Genomic DNA, 21,323 nt, shown 5'->3' with positions numbered 1-21,323 from the left:
CTCACCCCCGTGCTTTTTCTTTCTCACGCGGTTCCCGCACGTCGAAGAACCTTGGTGATCGTGCCCGATCGTGTGTTTGTGCACCAATCGGTTCCTTTCTTCGGCGCTTACAAACTAGACGGACCGATTTCGGTTGTTAGATCATATCGGCTATATGGGGGTCACAAATTGAGATCGGATCGCTCCGGAATCGGCGATCGCCATTCGATCCTCGCCATATAGCCGATATGTGTGCGTAGAAAGTTGGTTCATATTTACCCGTTTCAACTGTGTCTTCATGATGTTGTGCAGCTCGTTCCGGATGATGTTGAACTTCATCATCGTGTCCGAGCTGAATATGGACCGTCCGAAAGCCAGCCCTGGATAGTCCGCGCATCGTTTCTGCCGTCGATGTTCCCTTTCGGCGATGACCTCAGTCCGTTCGCTGGTACAGCGCAGTTTGGCCCATTCCGCCGCATCCGGATCGTTCTCGTCCGCCGCTGTCCCGTCCTCGCACGGTGCTCCGTCTCCCAGCGCTCGCTCCAGTTTGGAAATATCACCCGTCGAAGCCCGGATCTTTTTCCGCTGCTTGCTGCCGTTGCTGGTGCTGCTACTGCCATCGGAATTTTTGGAAGATTTTTTACTGCCGGTGCTGGACTTTTTCCGGCCTGCGCTAGCATTGCTGGAATCATCCGAGGACGGACTCTTTTTGCTGCGTTTCAGCTTCTTGCTGATTTGCTTGACTAGCTCCTGACCGCTGCTGGGCGGTTCCTCCAGCTTGCTGATCTCCAACGGTTCGCCACTAGCAGCGCTGCCTCCTCCATCGTCGTCCTCGTCATCGTCTATCACTATTACATTACTAGCCGTGCTATTGCTTATATCGCTACTAACTAGACTATTGCTGTTGCTGTTGTTCTTACTTTGTTGTTGATTAATCAACTCATCACTTGGTTCTATCAGCCTTTCGTCGTCTTCTATTATACTTTTACTGATATCTTGGTCTAGTTCCACTTCCGGGTTGAGATCCTGGCCTAGATTGTGGCTATTATTATTTACAACATCATCATCATCTTCAGCAACTCCACCATCATTATCAGCATCGATCGTCATCAGAATGGTTTGTTTGTCTTCGTCTTCCACCCCCGCTCCGATGGTGACATTCTGCTGGTTGGGATTCGCATTCTCGTCTCCGCCAATGATTATATCTGTGTTTACTATACTGTTGCCAATCAGCAGTGACGACGATGACGAGCTACTGCTGAGACTGCCTCCTCCTCCCGACGTCAACGTCGTCGTCGTCGTAATCGTTCCGCTGCAATCGAAAGCACCTCTCAACGCTGCAATCACGTCCTCGGCCGGTACGTTGGACTTCCTGCTGCCGCTGAACCTCGGGTGATGCTGGTGACCCCGTTTTCTGCCCGATCCTCCAGACGGAACGGGATTATTTTCGCACATTTTACTAGCAGCACCACCATCGGCCAAACTTGCCGAACTCGTCGATCGTACTTGTTCTTGTTTTTTACTCACTGCTGCTGCTCCTGTCACTGACACTGAGCTACGTCTGCTGCTTGCTGGTTTCGCTGTTCGGTGGCGCTTCTTTTTCGCCACCACAGTTTTCGCTCGGCTCTTCTGCGCTGTCAGCTGCTCTTGGCCACAGTTGATCAACGCTAGCGCGCTCTCGTGGCCGGCACTGTTATTACCCCGACGATTGGCTGCTGCTGCAGCCACCGATGCATGCTGTCGTGAATGTCGCTGTTTTTTGGCACGTTTTCCACCGCCACCGCCGTTGCCTCGTGGTTTACTATTGAAACAACTCGATCCTCGTTTTCTATTGCCATACGATATCACTCCGATCATTCTCTACGCCAATCAAACCGATATCATTCGCCACAAACAAGCTCTCCTTCTTCTGTTCACGGACTGCGGTTTACTCTACGTGTTAATTTGTACTTTGACGATAATACGCACTTGGTTTATAGAATTTCAGCACCGAAACTAAACTTCTGTATGCAACTTGTATTTTCTTTTTTTCTGCGGAGCAGCACGGGATGCGGTTTTCACTGCATCTCGTCTCTTCCAACAATGTGCCGGATAGTGTACTTATCTCATGAATGAAACTCCGCACCGATCTCGTGGGGCCAGCGAAAAAACTGCCGGCATTCTTACGATTCCTCTGGCTGACCCTCGCGCTCTCAATCTATTTTCCTGCTCTCGCTCGTGTAGCGATCGCTGGCTGGCTGGCTGACACAACACCCCCGCTGTCGTCCACGATCACTATCGGCGACATCACGAGTCGGAGTAGTCTTCGCTGTCGCCGCAGTCAAAATTACCAATAAACACAGTTCCTATAAGTATAATTAGAGGATGATTGGTTCTGGCCCAACTCTGGCGCTCTTCATCTGTCAACCGCCATCATCCTCTTCGAAGATGAACGAGAGAAAGTCCATTTAGTCATGACACCTCCGATCCACCCGACCGGTCATGATCACTTTCGTCGTGACTTTGTCATGCGACCACCCTGCGCATGAGCTGACCGCCGGCACATCGCATCGCATGAAGAAGATGACGCCATATTTAATACCGCCGCGCTGCGGTGATGGTATGCGTGCAATGCACCCGCGAATGCCACTCGCACGAAGCTCTAAAAATAAAAGTTTCATCGTACCGAGCGGAATCCCAACCAACGGCTGGCTGCTGATGATCCCATTTTCTCGAATCTTTCTGCCCGGCCGTCGAGATTAAATATTACAACCGGCGGCAGCAACGTGGGGACGCCGCCATATTGGCTCCCGCGAGCGTGTTACCAGGCAGCGCGCCTACTATGTTTATTAAAAAGCGCCGCCGCCGCCGCCGCCATCTTGTTTGCTATAAATCGAATCTGTCAAACAAGAAGAGATATTATGCAATATCATCTGCGTATTTTGCGGCGGGGACTTCGTACGGTTATCTAACGAATGCAGGTGGCATTCCTTTTCATTCGTGATGCACCAAAATCGAGTTGCACTGAAACAAAAAACCACATTCTAATTTTAACCCCCGTTACCGGTCACGTACCAGCACCGCTCGTATGTCAGAAGCGCACAAATTTGTGTGAAATTTTTTGTAACTTGTGAGCGGTTTCTCGAATGATTCAACGTTTTTCTGAATGAAAATTTTAGCTCAAGGGCAACGTTTTATTTTTCTTGTTTCGAGCGAGTTGTCACGTCAACATGAAATTACGCGAAAAATTAGCTCGTTCGCAAAATGTTCGCATTCAGAGCGGATCACGAATCCAATTTCTCGTTTTTTTTTGTGAGTAGACGATGGTGTGAGTGTGTTTTTGGGTGCCAAAACTGTGGGTCGACCGGAAATTATTAATGACGTGCGAGGTGCGGCTCATTTTTGGTAACGATTCGCAGTGGGCGCTTGTTGAATAATGTATCGTTTTGGGGAAAACATGGAGATGAAAATCAGGTGATGTCATCGTTAAACGTAAGATTTTGGGACGTGATTCAGTATTTCGGAATTTCCGGAAATAACTTTAACAAACATGCTGCTGAAATGTTCCAAACAAATGAAATTTACAAGAATGTTTAACTATAAAATCTTGGAAATCAAGCTTGTAGTCATAATTTGAACACTTGTGTCGCAATCTTGGATGTCAAATTCCATCACGTCAAAGTTGACCTCATTTGTCAAACTATCATTGTTTATCATGTTTCATATCACATATCATATTCTAAGTTTATGCATTATTCTTTCATTTTTCAAGTTCAAGAATAGTTCAGTTGTGTTCAGAATACCACGTTTGTTCGTATTATTTGATAAAACAGTGTATATAATTTTAGGACCCTATTTTCAACCGAGTCGAATTAATGAAAGGCATCTAGCTATAGACAGTAGGTACTTACGTTCTGGAGAGCCTTCTCCTTCTCTTCCAGCTTGGCGTTGACGGCCATCAGCGCCTCCTGGGTCTGATCCAGGTCGTTTTCAATGGCCTGGATCTTCTTCTGCAGCTGGCGGGCCTCTTCTTCGGCCTTTTCCGCGCGCAGGTTGGCGTCGCGGGCCTGCTGTTCGCAGAGAAGGGCGCGATCCAACGCGTTGTCCTTCTCCAGCTTCATCGCCTGCATCTTCTTCTTGATGGCATCCATTTTCGGTGGATTTCTGTGTGCACTTCACTAACGAAACACTAAAAACAACAACAACGACGACGACGACAACGACGCGGGTTAACCGTGGTTCTAGGGAAACAACACTGAAGATCGCGAAACCGCACGTGACCTGCAGGAGAGGAGAGAATAACGTCATTAGTACGAGAATCTTTTTACTATAGTTCATAGTTAAGTGAAGTTCTGTGGAAAAGTAGCATGGGTCCGTTCAACCATAACACCACAGACAAACAGACGTAACACGTAACAATTTTCGGGAAAATTTGTAGCCCACTTTCACTGCCATAACCTGGTGGAAATGTTTCACGAAACACTGCGTTGTGAATTATCGTCAACAGAAGGCGCTAGTGTGAAACGTCAAACACAAAGAAAAAGGATGCGCGCGCCTCTGGTTGTGAAAGGCACAACTATGAAGATTTAAAATGATCGTTAAAAGCGTGGTCGATGGAAATTTCCCAAGTGTTACGTCTGTTTGTCTGTGATAACACTGTGTTGTAATTAAAAATAATAGGCATATCTAAGATTAACGTATATTGTAGGTTCATAAACTATTGGCGATCGAATGTGAGGTTAGGTATCGAAAGACTATCAACTTTGAAAGCAAAAATATCATATTGCTGATCCAACGTGCTCAGGTGGGAATTGAACCCACGATTTCAAATTCACTAGATCAGCACTTCTGTCCTCCAAGCTACGGAAACACTTCCATCTCCGCCCCTGAAGGCACAGAAGTGAACTGAAATGAACTGATGTTTACGGCACTTTACCCTAATAAACATTCGTGTAGGGCTAATTTGGATTGTAGAAGAGAACAAACTACCTATGTGCATTAGTAGAATCGAGTTCAGTTCTATGCCTTCAGGGGACGGAGATGGTCAGTGACTCCGTAGCTTGGAGGAAAAAAGCGCCCGTCTAGCGAATTAGGAGTCGTGGGTTCGATTCCTACCGAAGCATGTGGATTTGTTTTCGCAATTCAAATCCAAAGTTGTTCGTAAAACACGTGCTTCTGGTGTGTGCATGGATAGCAATGCATTTAACAGTATAATACCACAAGAAGAGACATACACTCCCGTTCAAAAGTTTGGGGTCACCCCCTCAAAAACATGTCATTTTTTTAGGCCCATATCTCCGCCAATTTGCGTCCGATTTCAAAACCCTAGGTTTCATTCAAAAGATAATAAGTCAAAGAAACTTTGAACATGATTTAAAAGAAACTTTTTCAACAAATGTTGTATGTAAACTTAATCCAAAGTTGCCAAATTTTCTAAAAAATGAATATATACTTACGGCAGTGTCGCTGGAAGTTGGGTCGACCAAATTTTAAGATGAGAGCGGTAATATGACCCATTTTCTATTAGCTTTCAACTGCTTTTTACAGAACTTAGCTAAAAAATCTAGAAAAAAAGTTAGTAAGTAAATTAACCCTTGATGTCATCGACCAAAAGTTTGGGGTCACCCCACAAAATGCTGTATCGGCCAAAAGTTTGGGGTCACTATCGTAAAACATGGAAAAGTGATTTGTTGATATCTTTGTCATCTTTCATTCAATTTTAATTCTTCTTGGCTTATTTGAAACAAAATGAATGATATTTACTGCATAGACATTGAACCACACATATTTGTTGAAATTTACATACTAAAACTTAACGTAAAGTTGCCTCATTTTTTGAAGCGTGGTAAAATGTGCTAACCTTACATAACATTTTTATATACAAAAATCGTTAAATATGTTAAGTTGAAGACATCAAACGTAAATTTAGTTGATTATCTTTGAAATGAGCCAAAAATAATTAAAATTGAACTATAGATGACGAAGATATCACGAAATCACTTTTCCATGTTTTACGAAAGTGACCCCAAACTTTTGGCCGATACATCATATTGAGGGGTGACCCCAAACTTTTGGTCGATGACATCAAGGATTAATTTACTTAATAAGTTTTTTTTTCTAGATTTTTTAGCTAAGTTCTGTAAAAAGCAGTTGAAACCTAATAGAAAATGGGTCATATTACCGCTCTCATCTTAAAATTTGGTCGACCCAAGTTCCAGCGACATTGCCGTAAGTTTATATTCATTTTTTAGAAAATTTGGCAACTTTGGGTTAAGTTTACATACAAAATTTGTTGAAAAAGTTTCTTTTAAATTATGTTCAAAGTTTCTTTGACTTATTATCTTTTGAATGAAACCTAGGGTTTTGAAATCGGACGCAAATTAGCGGAGATATGGGCCTAAAAAAATGACATGTTTTTGAGGGGGTGACCCCAAACTTTTGAACGGGAGTGTACATGTTTACGGCAAAACATGTAGATGTCGAATTGGTGCCAGCGATTTATCTCCATATCAAAATATGCTATTTATAGCCAAGCTTATTTCGGTAAGCATATTAAAAACCCTTTTTTTATATGCTAAAAAATAGCTGAAGAAATTATATTAGAAAACCTTTCAAAACATTCATCAGAATTCCGGTGTTTTTCCACAACAACTTTAGCAAAATGTAGACGAAAAATTCTTCAAAGAATATTGGTAGACAATATTTTGTCAAGCCGTTTGCCATAAAATACCCTCAATAATCCTGCGACATTGCAATTGGCTTCTTTAGCGGTGTTGAGATCATTCCATATTCTAAATCTGTAAGCCAAACTGGGCCGAAATCCAATTTTTATCAAATTGAAGTTTGTATGGGGGATCGCGTTCGCCATTGTTTCGCGCGCAAACGAAAACAATAAATGATCGGGTTCTTAGTTTTGTGTTGTTTCTTGACTCGATGACCGTAAAGAAGGACATGGCCAGCGCCGTTATTGACATTACGGGTGAGTTCTCGAACTGTGCACATTGAGAATAGTAGGCTACTCCCAAGCTCTATTCATTGATTCCTTGTGCAATTTCGATTGCTCTGGTCAATCATTCCTAACAAAATCATGTGGGGAATATTTGCCAAGGCCCCTAACTGTTTAATAAATGAAAATTGAAAATATTTATTTGACCATTATTTTGGTAATCGTAGGAAAATTTGTCAAAAAACTTCAGCATAACTTTTCGGGAAAATGCCCGGAATAATTTCGGCAGAAATCCAGAAGTATTTTTTGGCGAGAAATTATGCAGACTCCTTACGAAATCCAGGTAAATTTCTTAGAATTTCTCTATTGAACTTTTGAAGAAACTCGTTACGAAAATAATGCGAAAAATTCCCGAAATACTATGTTTAGGAAAATGGTTTATTTTGTCCGCTTTTGGTCAGCTCACTTGGTGAGAAATTCATTACCGAGGCCGGTAATACTGTTAAGATGCAACTTTGTCTTTTTTCGATAACACCCGGGAAAAAAAACTCAAACTTAATTTACCTACTTTATTTTTAAAATTAACATACTTTACTTTAGATTTAATTGTATATTAAAACCAAATGTCTTGTAATCTCCATCGATTTTTCGTGCAACAACCATGCAGTACTTGAATGAATCATGCGCAACAAAACTGACAGCACAATACACCAAAATTACTCATCAAAGGCATTTTATGCATTTACCAACACTGCAAATAACTTTACTTGAACTTCGTTATAGTTTGACAGATAAACGATAACATTTTACCGAAATATGATATTTCTACACAATTTTGGTAAAACCATAACCGAACGCTCAACGATTCAGAATTTGGTAAAAATTACGGAACGCGGTGAGAAAAAAATGTATTGAAAAGAAAAGGTGGTTACCCAAGTAAGCAAAGGTTCCACTTCCCTTGACAAAATGCTCTTTCAAGTTCTAGGAAGTTCGGATAAAGTTCCGAATGGTACTTTCTGGCTGCTTAAGAGGCTAACAATGCGCCTTGCTGGAACATAACACATAAGTTCGCAACAAGGCCCATTGTTTGTCTCTTAAGCAGCTTCAAAGATGTTACTCGCAACTTTGTAGCAACTCTCAAGTTCGTTTAAGTTCGTTCCAGTACAGTAGACGTTCGCTCGGTGCAAACGCTTTAACTGCAATGATTTTTAACTGCAAGTCCGCTAAGTGCAACGATTTTGCAGTTATCTCACCGCTATCCTTCAAAACGAAATGTCAACAGCGATGCGATGTTTTTCGGATGCACTTTTGATGCAGTGCGATGTTTTCCGAATGCACATTGGCTGCATTTTGCAGCAACTGACAGTTCTTTGACAGCTGTCAGTTGTTGCAGAAATCGAATTTCATTCGCTAAGTGAAACGTTAACATGTTGCAGTTAGCAAACGTCTACTGTAGCATGGTGTTCTAAGAAAATATTTTTTGTCATTTTAGCAAAAACAATTTTGTAGACAAAACATTTCATAGACAACAAATTTGAAATGACCATATAAAAAAACATGAAGTTCAAATGAAAATATAATTAAAATGTATGACGCCCACGGGATTCGAACCGGTTGCCGCTGCGTGAGAGCCCACTCTCTACCGTAACATCACAGTTGCGATAAAGTATATTAAGAAGGTAAAGTAAGTTTGGGCATGTTTCTCGCATGACAGGTTGTCAGAAATTACGTTTTTGTATTTACATTCATTTTGTGGGAGTTCCATCAGAAGCTGCTGAGAATCTTCCTTATGTGAACCTTCCAAATTCAAAGTTACTTAAAAATAAAACTGCTTAGAAGGCTGAAGAGCAATCTCTAACAAGCTGCATAACTCATAAAGTACCCTTATATCTGAAGTTTGATTACTTGGGAAAACATATTTTTGTTTTTCTGTTTGACAGTTTGACAGAAATGAGTGTACACGTTTTTCCCAAAAAAAAAACATTAGAATGAAAGCAAAATAAGCTTTTCTTAAAAGCTCGTAAAATTGAGTAAATTGTAGGTTTTACCATATTGCAATTTTAGAGAAAAAAAAAGCCGTTTTACTGTAAATTAGAAAGTTACCTTAGCTTTCAGAATATTGATTTTCAATCGGCCCAAGGATGCCTTAGATACAAAACCGATTATCATTTAGGAGATTCACTAAACAGCGTAAACTGATTAAACGTCGCAATTAACAAGGCAATCTTTGATTATTGCATTCGCAATGTCATGAAACATTTCAATAATCAGATAATCACGGCTTACGCAGTTATTGAATGTGTTTAGTGAATACCCCTATTGTTTGTTGTTGCTTTTCAAAGCAATTCACTGTGTAAGCCCTTTTTATTCATTTGGCTATCTGTTCCAATGCTACACCTAAACCTTGATTTACGTCCACTATTGGCTTTGCGAAAAAAAATTCTACCGACAAAATAATGATCAAAATATATCTATATATATAAAAATGCAGTGGCATACGTGGGACCGCGCATAACTTGCGAACGGAACGTCCGATTTTGATCGTCTTAGTTTTGTTCTGTTAGTTTTCACCCAAGGTAGGTTTATGAGGCCAAAAATATGAAAAATTGAGAGTTTTTTAAAATCGATATTTCATACACTTTGTGACCGGGGACTTGGTCTTGGATTGAAACTTGAAACGTCAAAAAACGCAGTAGGCAAGACAGAGTTTGCCGGGTACAGCTAGTATTTTTATATTTTTGTATACTTCTCCTAATCACGAAGATGTTTTAAAAAATATAAAACTGTTGAGTTTGCTCATTGTCTTAGCGGTAGAATTTTTTGTCGCTTAGCCAAGCATGGACGTAAAAAAAGGACAAGGTGTAAGATGATTTTCATGGCTGCGGTACACCTTTGACAGCTACGGTAGAACCACAGACAAACAGACGTAACCCTCTTCGAAAGGGCTTGGCACAAGCATCTAACGATGAATTTGAATTTCATTTGATTTCCGCGATCCTTCCACCAGAGGCCGAACCCATGTAACAGAACAAGCTGAATAACAGTTTCTTAAGCTGATGTTTGCTTAAGAGTGTTTTGTTCCACTCTTATACAGCGAAAATATTTGTTGGGTAGTGTTCGATCGCTTTGATGTTCGCTAGTGTATCTAGAAAAGAAAGCAAGACTCTTCCGTTGTCTTGGTAGGAATTCCCTTCGAATTATATTAAAGTCTAAGGATTTCCCTAGAATCCCGAGAGAGATTACTCCATATCTATGAAACGGATTGTCGCAGAGTCCCGAGAGGAATTCTCCCAGAATCCTGTGATAGATTGTCTCAGAATCCTAAAAGAAGCTTTTCCTTGGGATTCTTCCAAAATGTTCCAGAATCCTAAGAAGAATTCTCCCAGAACCCTGAAAGGAATTCCAAGAACGGTTCTTCCACATTCTTGAGATAATTTGTGAGAGATTCTCACAAAAACAAAAGATTTTTGGATTCCTAAATGAATTCACCAAAAACAAATTACCCTGAAGAACCTAAGAGATTTCTTTTCCGAAAATCTGATAAGGATTCTCCCTGGAAGGGATTACGAAAACTTCTAGAATGGACTTCCCCAGCATACTAAGAGGGATTATCTAGAATTCTGAGAGGTATTCTCACATAAAACAGGAAATTATCGCATATTTCTGAAAGACATTCCCATACAATCTTTGAAAAGACACCCGTAAACTTCTGAAAGGGATTATCCCAGAATACTGAGAGTGATTTCTCTAGAATTCATTGAACTATTACACCATAATCTCAAGAGAATTTTCCCATAAACTTGTCAGGGATTTTCCCTGATTACCAAGAGGGAATCTTCCAGAATCCTGAAAGTGATTTCTTCGAGCAACTCTTCCAGAACACAGAAAACAAAATTCTACCGGGATTCTCGTAGAATTCTGAGAAGGATTTCTTCCAAACCCTAAGAGGAATCATAAAATCTATGCGAGGGTTTCTCCAAAATCATGCGACAAATTCCCCAGAATCTTGAGATAAATTTCCCCAGAATCCTGACGGGGATTACCCCAGAAAGCCGAATTTTCAGAGAATCTGGAAAAGAGTACCCGCAGAATACTTAGTGGTATTCCTCCAGAATCTTAAAAGGATCTTACGCAGAACCCTGAGACGGATTCTGGTGATCCTGTGTAGGATTCCCCCAGAATTCTAAGAAATATTCCCCCACAATTCTGAGAAGAATTTTGCCAAAATTCTGAGAATGCCGAGTATGATTCTCCAAGAAGTGAGAGGAGTTCCTGAAAATGCTCAGAATTCTGAGTGGGATCCTAAGTGAGGGTCTTCCAGAATCCTTAGAGAAATCAGCCCAAATCATCAAGAAATTTCTTAGCATCCTGAAAGGGATTTCACCCTTCGTATGGAATCCTGAAATGAATTCCCTTAGAAACCAGAGATTCCCTGGAAAAAAAATCCGCCATAATTTCTAAAGAGACTTTTCCATCATTCTGAGGATTGCTCTAAAATTCTGTGAAAGATTCCTCCAAATTGCTGAAAATTATCGCACCAGCATCCTGAGAGACCTTATCCCAGAAAAGAGAGAAAAAGTCTTTCAATAGAAATTGTCCCTGAATTCTATTAAGGATTTCCTTAGAATTCTGGGAAAGATTGCCCCAGTTTTCTGACATGGGTTCTCTCAAAATCTTTAGAGGAATTCTTCTAGAATCCTGAGAGATTTCCTCAGATTCCTGAGATGGATTCTCCTGGAATCCTGTGATGGATTCCCTCAGAATCTAGGGGCAAGAAACTGTGAAAACGAGAGCAACTCTGAGAAATTCTGAGTAACTTTTTTTGTCGATGATCGACTTAATTGGTAGAAATACATCCCTAAAACTGCAATTTTCATTCAGCACTCGCAACACTTTGCAGTTTGATATTGGTGCCAGATCACACTTTGGCATAAATGGGAGAAAATCTGAGGAATTGTGAGGAATTCTGAACAACACTTCGAGCACTGAATTTCTCTCGTTAGATCTGTCTTACCCCTAGCTCAGAATGTTGAGAAGTTTTTCCTCGGGATTCTCCCAGAATGCCTAGACGGATATCCCCAGAACTCCCAGAAGGATTCTTCCAGAATCCTGAGAGGGATTCTCCTAGAATCCTCAGAGAAGTTCTCCTGCAGTATTGAAAGACATCCCATTAGAATCCCAGAGATTGCCCCATAACCCTGAGAAGGTTCCACAACATTATTAAGAAACATTCATCTAGAATCCAAGACAAAAACAATGTTCAGAATCCATTCGGAATCATTCTGAAAAAAAAAATAAATTTAATATTTTTGAATCGAAAGAAAAATCGAATGTAAAAAAATGATTTGGTCGATTTCGTGGGGCTTCAACATCGATTCGAAAAATCGATTAATCGGAACAAAAACATCACATCAACATTCTCCGCGCACGAAATGTGCGTTTTTAAAAGCTCTAAAAGTGGTTTGTTGACGACTTTGATGAGAAATTTAAAATGATAAATATAGAGTGATAAAACGATTTGAACTAGTAGGTACCACCCTATGAAAACTATGGGAAAATGCTTCAAATTTGGTCAAAACAGTTTTTTTCGCTTTACCTTTTTTACTTCAAATTAATCATCAAAATCGTTAAAGTATCACTTTTAGAGCTTTCAAAACGCATATTTTCGTGCACGGAGAGTGTTGCTACGTCATTCCGTTCAAAAGATATTGATGATTTTCTTCTTATTAAATGTTTGAAGGCGTTGAATGCATCTTTCCTCGTAAACCTGGGTCCTGGACCACTGTGCAATCCGGAGACGGCGGGTTCGATTCTTATGATATACCTAAAAGGTTAAAGCAATTGTAAATTTCTTTCGAGTTTTTAATAAATAGATCCTAAAAAGTGTTATTTTTATGTTCAGTGCAACACCATGTTATTCACGCCGAAAACGATCCGTACCAGTTGACAAAACACTTTCACCTTGTGCGCAACGCCGGGAGAGACCACCCAGAATGTGTGTCCTTAAAAATAAATAGCTCAAATTAAGTAATCCCAGCCCAGCTGATTCGCTTGCCGACGATCACCACAACACAACCCACAATCACAATGAGCGCAACGAACTAGGTACGCACCTCCGAGTAACGACCGTACGCGAACGATCCCGCAGTAGATACTGTCCGTCCACTCGTCCGACCGAGAGCTCGAAATTGAGACGTCGACGACCGTCGCCATCGCCCCGAGACTTTTCCTCCCCACTTTTGCTGCCGACCGACGAGACTCCTCCTCTAGTTCCGCTCGGCACCCCTTCGCAAGGGATAAACAGTAGAGGAAGCAACGATAATGTTTTTTAAAGTTCCTTTGCGTGGACTTGCCCTGCGCGCTGCGCGCAGCGAGATCTACACCATCAACAGCAAGGCAGTCGTACGCGTCGACGACGGCCTTGACGGTTGTCCATTTTTGGTCATCCCATAATCGTTGTGGGTACCTGCCTACCCCGGCACTGCACTGACCCATAAGAATCGTGCTGAAGACCCCCAGCAATAACGTAAGAGGAGACTCGCCACACGAGAGCATGAATTTAAACTTGATTGTTCCTCTTATTATGTCATAGGAACTTGATGGTGCCCTGAGAGTGGTGCCACATGGAGAGGTTCCGTTGTGGCGAGTCGTGTCGGATGGTCGGATGTCACACACGGTGCGGGGGCTATTCCACTAAATCAGAACTCAGGTGAGCAGCACGTATGGAAAAAGCGCACGCAAAAAGGGTATCGTATTACTGTAATCATACAACTCCTGCTGGTAGCGCCACGTGAGTCGGTCTGATCTGATCGAGCGACGTGAGGTAGGCATGAGCAAGACTAGTTCTCGGTCGTGCGTAGCGTAACTTTGTAAACGTCTACCTCGATTCAGTGGACCCTCGGTTTTATGTACACCCGGTTCTTTTTTTGCACGGGTCTAGTTTTTGCTATATCTCAGTCAATTTTGAACCGATTTTCATGAAATTTTGTATACACTCAAACCTCCATTTAGGTAGGATCCATTTAGGTAAAATCTGATTGAGTCCCTCCATTTAGGTAACGTTACCTAAATGGAATTTGATTGTGTTCACCATCATTGATGACGTCAAACCCGACATCAACCTATCATTGACCTGTTTTACTTTTGGCCGGCAAACCCAACAGTTGTTCGATGTTGGTCCAACAGTGGCCCAACATGTGATAAAAATTTCAGTCTGGCGGAATTTTGCAGGGTTTTTCGTGTTTCGTGCCCATCTAGTTATTTGAATGACAAGTCTGACCTGAGACCCTCCAAAACCCCCGGAAATGCCCCTAAAGCCCCTCCTTTCCTGAGACTCCCTTGAAAGTCCTCTGAAACTCTGCATGACCCTCTTTAAATCTCCTAGTCACTCTCCCTTCTTGAACTTCTTGTCAACCTTGTACTCCATTTAGGTAATAGACTGAATCCATTGAGGTAATGAATCCATTTAGGTAAAAATTCTATTTAGGCAGTCCCGACTCATTACCTAAATACAGGTGTTGGTGTATATGTAGACACGATTAGTACTATCCCTGTACAAAAAAATTAAGTCAATTGGTTCAAAATTGACTGACTTATAGAAAAAAACGACCCCTTTTTTTAAATATCCAATCAGTTTAATACTTGCAGACTGATAATGCAGAGGTTTTCACCCTTTTGACACACGGAGCACTTCATATCAATGCACCCGTATATTTTATTTATTTATTTTTATGCACAGGTCGTTTTTTTGTGTAACTCATTCAATTTTAAACCAATTGACCTGATTTTTTGTACACGGAGAGTACTAATCTTGCCTACATGTGCACAATTTGTTTTTGAGAATCGATTCAAAATTGAGTGAGTTATAGCAAAAACCCGACCCGTGCAAAAAAATCAGGTACCCCTTCTCTGCTATATTCCCATTGATGAATTCCTGGAGGAATCTCTAAAGGAACTGCTAGAACAACTTCTGAAAGAAGCCATAGAACATCTTTCGAAGAAATCCCTATTGAAATTCCTGAAGTAATTCCAGAAATATTGTAGAAGTCTTTTAAGATATTTCCGAAAATATCACAGAAGAAATTTCAGAAACAATTTAAAAAAAATGAATTAGATTTCAAATGAATTACTGGGAGAATTTCTGAAAAAAGAACAGAAATATTTTAAAAATCTTTAGATAATCCAGAAATTCCAGAAGGAAAACCTGAAAAATACCTGGAAATCCCTGGTGGAATACCTAACAAAACATTTTGAAATATTTTTGGAAAAAATCCTGGAAAATCCCCTAATAAAAATTCTTAAGAATTTTTCAATGAATCCATAGAGAAATTCTTAGAGGTACGCTTGGAGGAACACCCGTTGGAATTTTTGACGAAATCTCTATATTAGAAGGTCTTCTCGCCTTTCCATGATATTTTTTTTAAGAATCTCTGAAAAAATTGTAGAAAATTTTCAGAAGGAATCTTAAGAAGATGTTCTAAGACATTCATAAAAAATCTTTGGAGCAATCTCTGAAAGAGAAATGTTTTGAAGGAATATCTAAAGGAATGTGAAGAAATGTTGGGAACTTTCTTAATATTCTCGTGTAGAATTTTTAAAACAGTCCTTGGAGAAAATACTTTAGAAAGCATTTGAGAAAATTTTGATTCTTAATGTATCCGTGAACCATTTTCTAAAAAAATCCATGGAGTATTTTTGAATAGAAGATTTTCTAGACGAATCTTTAGAAAAAAAAGTCTAAAGGAATGAAATTCGTAGATGAATTTCTGTAACAATCTATGCAAGAGTTTTGAAAGAAGTTCTTGAAGTATTTTCTGAAGGAATCCATGCAACATTTATGGAAGCTATCCGTACAAGACTTGGTTAAAGAGTTCTTAGAGAAATTTCTGGAGGACATTCTGAAGTCTAAGGAAATCCTTAGAAGATTTTGTGAAAGAATTTCTGACTGGATTTCTTTAGGATTTCCTCGATGATTTTTTGAAGTAAATCAACGAGGTGTTTCCATAGGAGTCCCTGAAAAAAAAAATTCTTCAAGAATTTTATTCGGAAACTTGTGGAAGAGTTTTTGAATGAATCCTAGGATGAATTTCAGCAGGAGTCCATGGAAGAAAAACCTAAAAAAATCAGTGAAAGTTTTTCAAAGTAATTCTTGAAAAAAAAATGTAGAGAAATCTCTAGAGAAACATCTGGAGAAATTTCTGAAGAAATAATTAGTCGAATTTATAATATAAGCCATGGGAGATTATCTAAAAAAGAAATCCCTCGAAAGAAAACCTCTACGGCAGTTTCTATAGGAATTCTTGCAGAAAATTCCCGAATGGATTTCACATTTTTTAAAGAGTTCCTAAAGAAATTTCTACAGAAATCCCAGGAATATTTTTAGACAGAAATTCAGATTTTCAAAAAAAAAAAATTCATGGAGCAATTTCTGAAGCAAACTCTTGAGAAAGTTTTGGAATAAATTCTTGGAAGATCGTTTAAAAGAATTTTTCGGAAAAAAAAATCAAAAATTCTCGAAAAAAAGGGTAAATTTTTTAAAGATTTTCTAAAGAAATCCCTGGAAGAATTTCTGAAGAAACTGATACACAACTTTCTAACACTACTTTTTGTAAAACTTCTGAAGGAATCCCTAGTGGAATTTCTAGAGAAATTTTATTGAAGTTGCTGTGGGAATATCTGGTAAAATCCTTGAGAGAATTTCCAATGTAAAGTGCCCCACACAATGCATACGTTTGCGTGTGCGTGACAGTAGTTTGACACATTTCCCATGGGAAAACTGTCAAAAAAAACGCAAACCTCGACGGAACGGACGCTATGTGTTCCAGGCTTAACCCAAGCAAAAATGTTTGAAGAAACTGTTGGAACACTTTCTGAAAAAAAAACTCTGGAATAGTTTCTGAAGGCATCGCTAAAAGTTTTATTAAAGGAATCCCTGGAGAAATTTCTGAAGGATTCACTAAACGATTTTTTAAAACAATCCCTGGAGGAATTTCTACTAATGGATTTTCTTTTTTTGTAAAAAAAAAATGGAGGTTCAGAAGTAAACCGATTAATCAATTGTGGAATTTGTAAACAAACCCGGAAGACAATTTCTGAATGAATCCATGGAGGATTTATTGACAAATTTCCTAACGATTTTTAGACAGTTTTTTGAAAGAATTTTGAAGAAATTTTTTGAAGAATTTTGAAGAAATTTTTGGTAGATTTTCTAAGGGAATCTCCAATAAATTCTCCAAAAGAATGCCTAGAGGAATTTCAAAAGTAAACCCTGGGTGAATTTCTCAAACAATTTCTGAAATGATTTGTGAAAAATCATAGTCGAATTTATAATGCAGTTAATGTCAGATTACGTAAAAAATCATTATGACACTTCTGGAAGAACACATGGGAAATCTTTTTGAAATAATCTTTAAAATGATGATTTGATTTAGGAAGTTTTTTTGGAGATCGTCGTAATAAAGTTGAAAATTCTGGGTTCATTCACGTTTATTCAACACCGCAGAATTGCAACAAGAGGCGAGCAGATAGTGGTATAGACCTACACTATTCGTACAGAAAGATCTTTCGGCAAGTGCTTGTCACGAATCTCTGAATTTCCGAAGGAATCCCTTGAGGAATTTCAGAAGGGATCCCTGAAGGACTTTCGGAAGCAATCCGTAAAGGAATTTTAAGGTAAATATATCCTGGAAGATATTTTCAAAGGAATCCCTGAATTATTTTCTGAACTTTTTGATTTTTTTCGGGACATTTATGCAAATATGTAACAAAGGGCATGCAACTCTAAACTCATCATAGTATCGCAAAATACTAAGAAAGACTAGCAGACACTGGAGGAAAATTCATTCATCGTTGATTTATTACGGGGTGAAAAAAAATACTTGTTAGATTTTTTGCTATGTAGACTATGTAGACTGTAGAAATGCTTGTAGACAAACGGGATGCTTTTTTGTATTAAAACTAACTTCGTCCCATTACGGTAATATCAGCCAATAGAGTGAACATTCAATGTAGTGGAGTTTTTGTTTTCTTGGGAGATTGGGAAGAATTAAGTAAAGGGTGGTACGGTCAAAATTTGGTCATACATTTTTTTTTTCATAACGTCAGACTGCGTACACTAAAACAGCTGATTTTTGGACCAGTAATGGTACATTATGTGTAGCTTATGCCATAAAAATTTCATCAAAATCCATTAAGTATTGGTTGTTATATAGATGAAACCAACGACCTGCCTTTTCAGAATTTTGTACAAAGGAGCTCCATAGTAAATCTTTGACAATTTAAGATCAGTAGAGCAAACTTTTGGTTATAAAACTACTAATACTGCTCCGATTCATATGAAAATTTTACAGTATAATACTATTATACAAATTTAATCTAAATAAAATTTTGAGCCATTATGTATGAATACTTCCAAAGTTGTGGCAGTTTGAATTTGAAAAAAAAACTGACAGGGTGCCACTTAAACAAATATAACTTTAAAACGGCAAAATCAAATTGAATGAAATTTTTGGACATTTAGACATGCATTCTTTACATACAGAAAAAAAAATCATTGAATTCGGTTCAGTATTTCTGGCTCTATAAATAAAACAGTATAAATGTGTTCTTATTTTTGAAGCCTCTTTGTACAAAATTTTAAAATTACAGATCTCAGGATTCAACAATATCTCCGCAAAAACTAAACCGATTTGGTGAAAATTTTATGGCATCAGCTACAAATAATGCACCATTACTGGTTTAGCTATTCTTGGTGTACGCAGTCCAAAGTTATGAAAAAAATTATTTGACCAAATTTTGACCGTACCACCCCTTAAAATGATAAACAATACTAATTTGACATAAAAGCCAATCTTGACGTGATGTAATTCGACATTTTTCAAACTGGGGATTCCAAAATGATCCTCTCTGATGTACACGGTAAGAAAAAAATACTCAAATCAAAAATTTAAATCTAGGGGTGAAACTCAAGGTCAAAAAAGTTAAAAATATATGTATATTTTTTCAATTACAATCAATAAAAGTATCGAAAAACGAGTTAATATGTACGTATTCTTGTACCATCGTTTGTGGTTTCAACCCAAGAATCTTAGTAGGGAACTTTCGGACCCTATTGTCACGTTTCACCTCACGCACAGCGGAAACTCAATCACCAAGCTCTGAGCCACCGGAGGCGCCATCAAATCAACATTCATAAGTCACACCATTATTGATTGCATTGCTACGGCGCGGCATAGGTAATCCAAATCACGAGCGCCACCTTGCACTGCACTGTGACTGTGAATCCTGACGTCTGCTGAATATCGGTGAGAACTGGGTGCACCACGCCGCGCCGCGGCCACAAGTGCACCTCGATATCTCCCTATAAGGCAGATGCAAGTTCACCTGAAAACATTCCAAAACCGGTACTTATACGGGCAATAACTAATAAATCTCCCATATACCTATGGGCTTACGTGAGCGACGCGACGTGCAACGGCGGTGAACTGTCACTCATTCAAAACGCGCTTCGCTCGCGCGGGTCAACCAGTTTGAATTTATAATCTACATTCTGCGCCATATCCATATGTGCGAGCCATATTGTTCTCTTCCATATTGCTGGTACCCTGATGATGCTGGAAGGGTAGGTGAGACCCGTGAGAAGCGGTTGACAGTGGTCTCATTTCCTTCGAAAGGCTAGGTACCCCGAAATGGCATAATGTCAAACGGACTGGCGTTTACCACTTATTGGTAACATGGTGCTGCTGACTTAGATCTGCCAACCACGATAATGGTGTCCTGTGTCACAATAAGCGTATATGTGTACACAGATGCACGTTCAGCGTACACAATCGGGGCAGACAAGCAGATACAAATCTTGGACAAAATTATGATCATCTCTTATTCATAGAGCTCAGTACAAAACTCGCATGTTGTGTCATAACTGCTTTGAATTCGACATTGAAGTATTGAGTCCGTTTGTCTATGCCGTGGTTGCAGGGGATCCCATGCTTAGTCGAAGTCTTGACACTGACTTTGAAGGAACACGGCCGACCAGGTTTGTTATTGTGCGGTTTGGTGGCTACCGGTTTTTGTTTTGATTCTTTATTTCGAGACACAAACGACCGATCGATGCGATCGGTGGACGTGGCCTTTGAAGCTCAGGATTTCAAGACAAGACTGTCACTGTGCAAACTTCACAGTTGAGTTATGTTATTTGGCGCAATTTGCATGGAATTTGCGTTATTTTGAAGTGCGCTTCGATGCTTGTCGACGCTTGTCTGGTTAGAAATGTCGTTAGATCTGTCGGTGCCAAGAATAATCAATCATTAGAGCTAGTCAGTTCCGCTTAGTTCCTAGGGTTTTTATCTAATTCCCGTCTTACTAAGCACCGACGAATAATGATCGAGTTTATTCTTGCACCTAGCCTAATACCTCATGGCCAATTTGGTATCAATTACTAATTTGTAAGTTAGCTTCCATATCATGTAGAAAAAAAAACATATAAGATTGAGTATTTGTGCCTCAAATTCTGTTTCCATCTAGTCCACGTCTATTTTGGGCACAATCTGAATTCAATTACCGGCATACGTTCTACCTGACACTATGGTACTCAGGGTGGCCAAAAATTATGATTTGACTGCATGTGTTTATTCAACGTACGATTGAGCATACAGTTTTAGATTGAGATGGATGTAGTTTTAGAGTAACTAAAAAACATATATTAAACCTATTAAGGTTTGCCCACCAGATCATAATACAACATCACAGTGCAATGCGACGAAGAAATCTTTTTCTGTGGTTGTGTAATACGATGTTTCGCATGCTGAAAATCCACGCATACATTTGCTTACATTATCGCTAGGCGAAGACAACTTGTTGTTGACATTTTACCGACGAGGAAAAAACGTGATTTATCTGAAGAATTGGACAGCTTTTGCTGCATTCTGCTGCCGTGAAATCCAACATTGAAGTGCCACAGAGCTTCTGTGGGATGTTGAATTGAACGATGGCTTAAAAAGTAAAGTGAAAATTGAACGGTGATGAAGAACAATTTGGCTAGCTGCTGCTTTAGTGCGGTTGCCTTCGTCGTACACAAAACGATAGAAATTGTCAACTCGCAAGTGGAGTGAAATTTAGTGTAATTATTCAATTTCCAGTTCTAAAGAGGCTGGTTATCGATAGAATAATCTTTTTGCTTCCAACTAATGAGACATTGGTAAAGGTAAGTCAAAATATCTGTAATGATTGAATATTTGACATCTGATGTGACGGGCATTAGCGTATATCACGAAGTAAATTTTTACCCTATGTTATTTTGCTCAATTTGCATGGAATTTGCGTTTTTTTGAAGTGCGCTTCGATGCTTGACGCAGTCTGATTAGAAATGTCACTGGATCTGTTAGTTCAAAGAATGATCAATCATGACAGCGAGGCAGTGCCG

The 21,323-nt window shown here is 39.5% G+C and overlaps 1 protein-coding gene across 30 annotated transcripts in view; it reads right to left on the bottom strand.

The window, feature by feature from the left end:
* LOC109431900 (tropomyosin-2) overlaps positions 1-21,323 on the bottom strand; it is a 164,621-nt gene that overhangs the window by 125,423 nt on the left and 17,875 nt on the right. For 10 of the 30 annotated variants that reach the window (XM_062842711.1, XM_062842703.1, XM_062842710.1 and 7 more), the window contains exon 2: positions 3,870-4,239. In XM_062842711.1, the coding sequence (XP_062698695.1) occupies positions 3,870-4,109 (240 nt within the window). In that variant the 5' untranslated portion in view covers positions 4,110-4,239. Of the gene's footprint in view, positions 1-258; positions 2,657-3,869; positions 4,240-21,323 lie in introns of those variants that run through there. The other 20 variants (XM_062842700.1, XM_062842699.1, XM_062842694.1 and 17 more) reach the window with 16 other exon arrangements.

Source organism: Aedes albopictus, chromosome 3, assembly GCF_035046485.1.
Source record: "Aedes albopictus strain Foshan chromosome 3, AalbF5, whole genome shotgun sequence".
NCBI classification, from domain to species: Eukaryota; Metazoa; Arthropoda; class Insecta; order Diptera; family Culicidae; genus Aedes; species Aedes albopictus.
The sequence above is the reverse complement of the archived record's forward strand: the minus strand, read 5'-3'. Positions and strand labels throughout refer to the sequence as shown.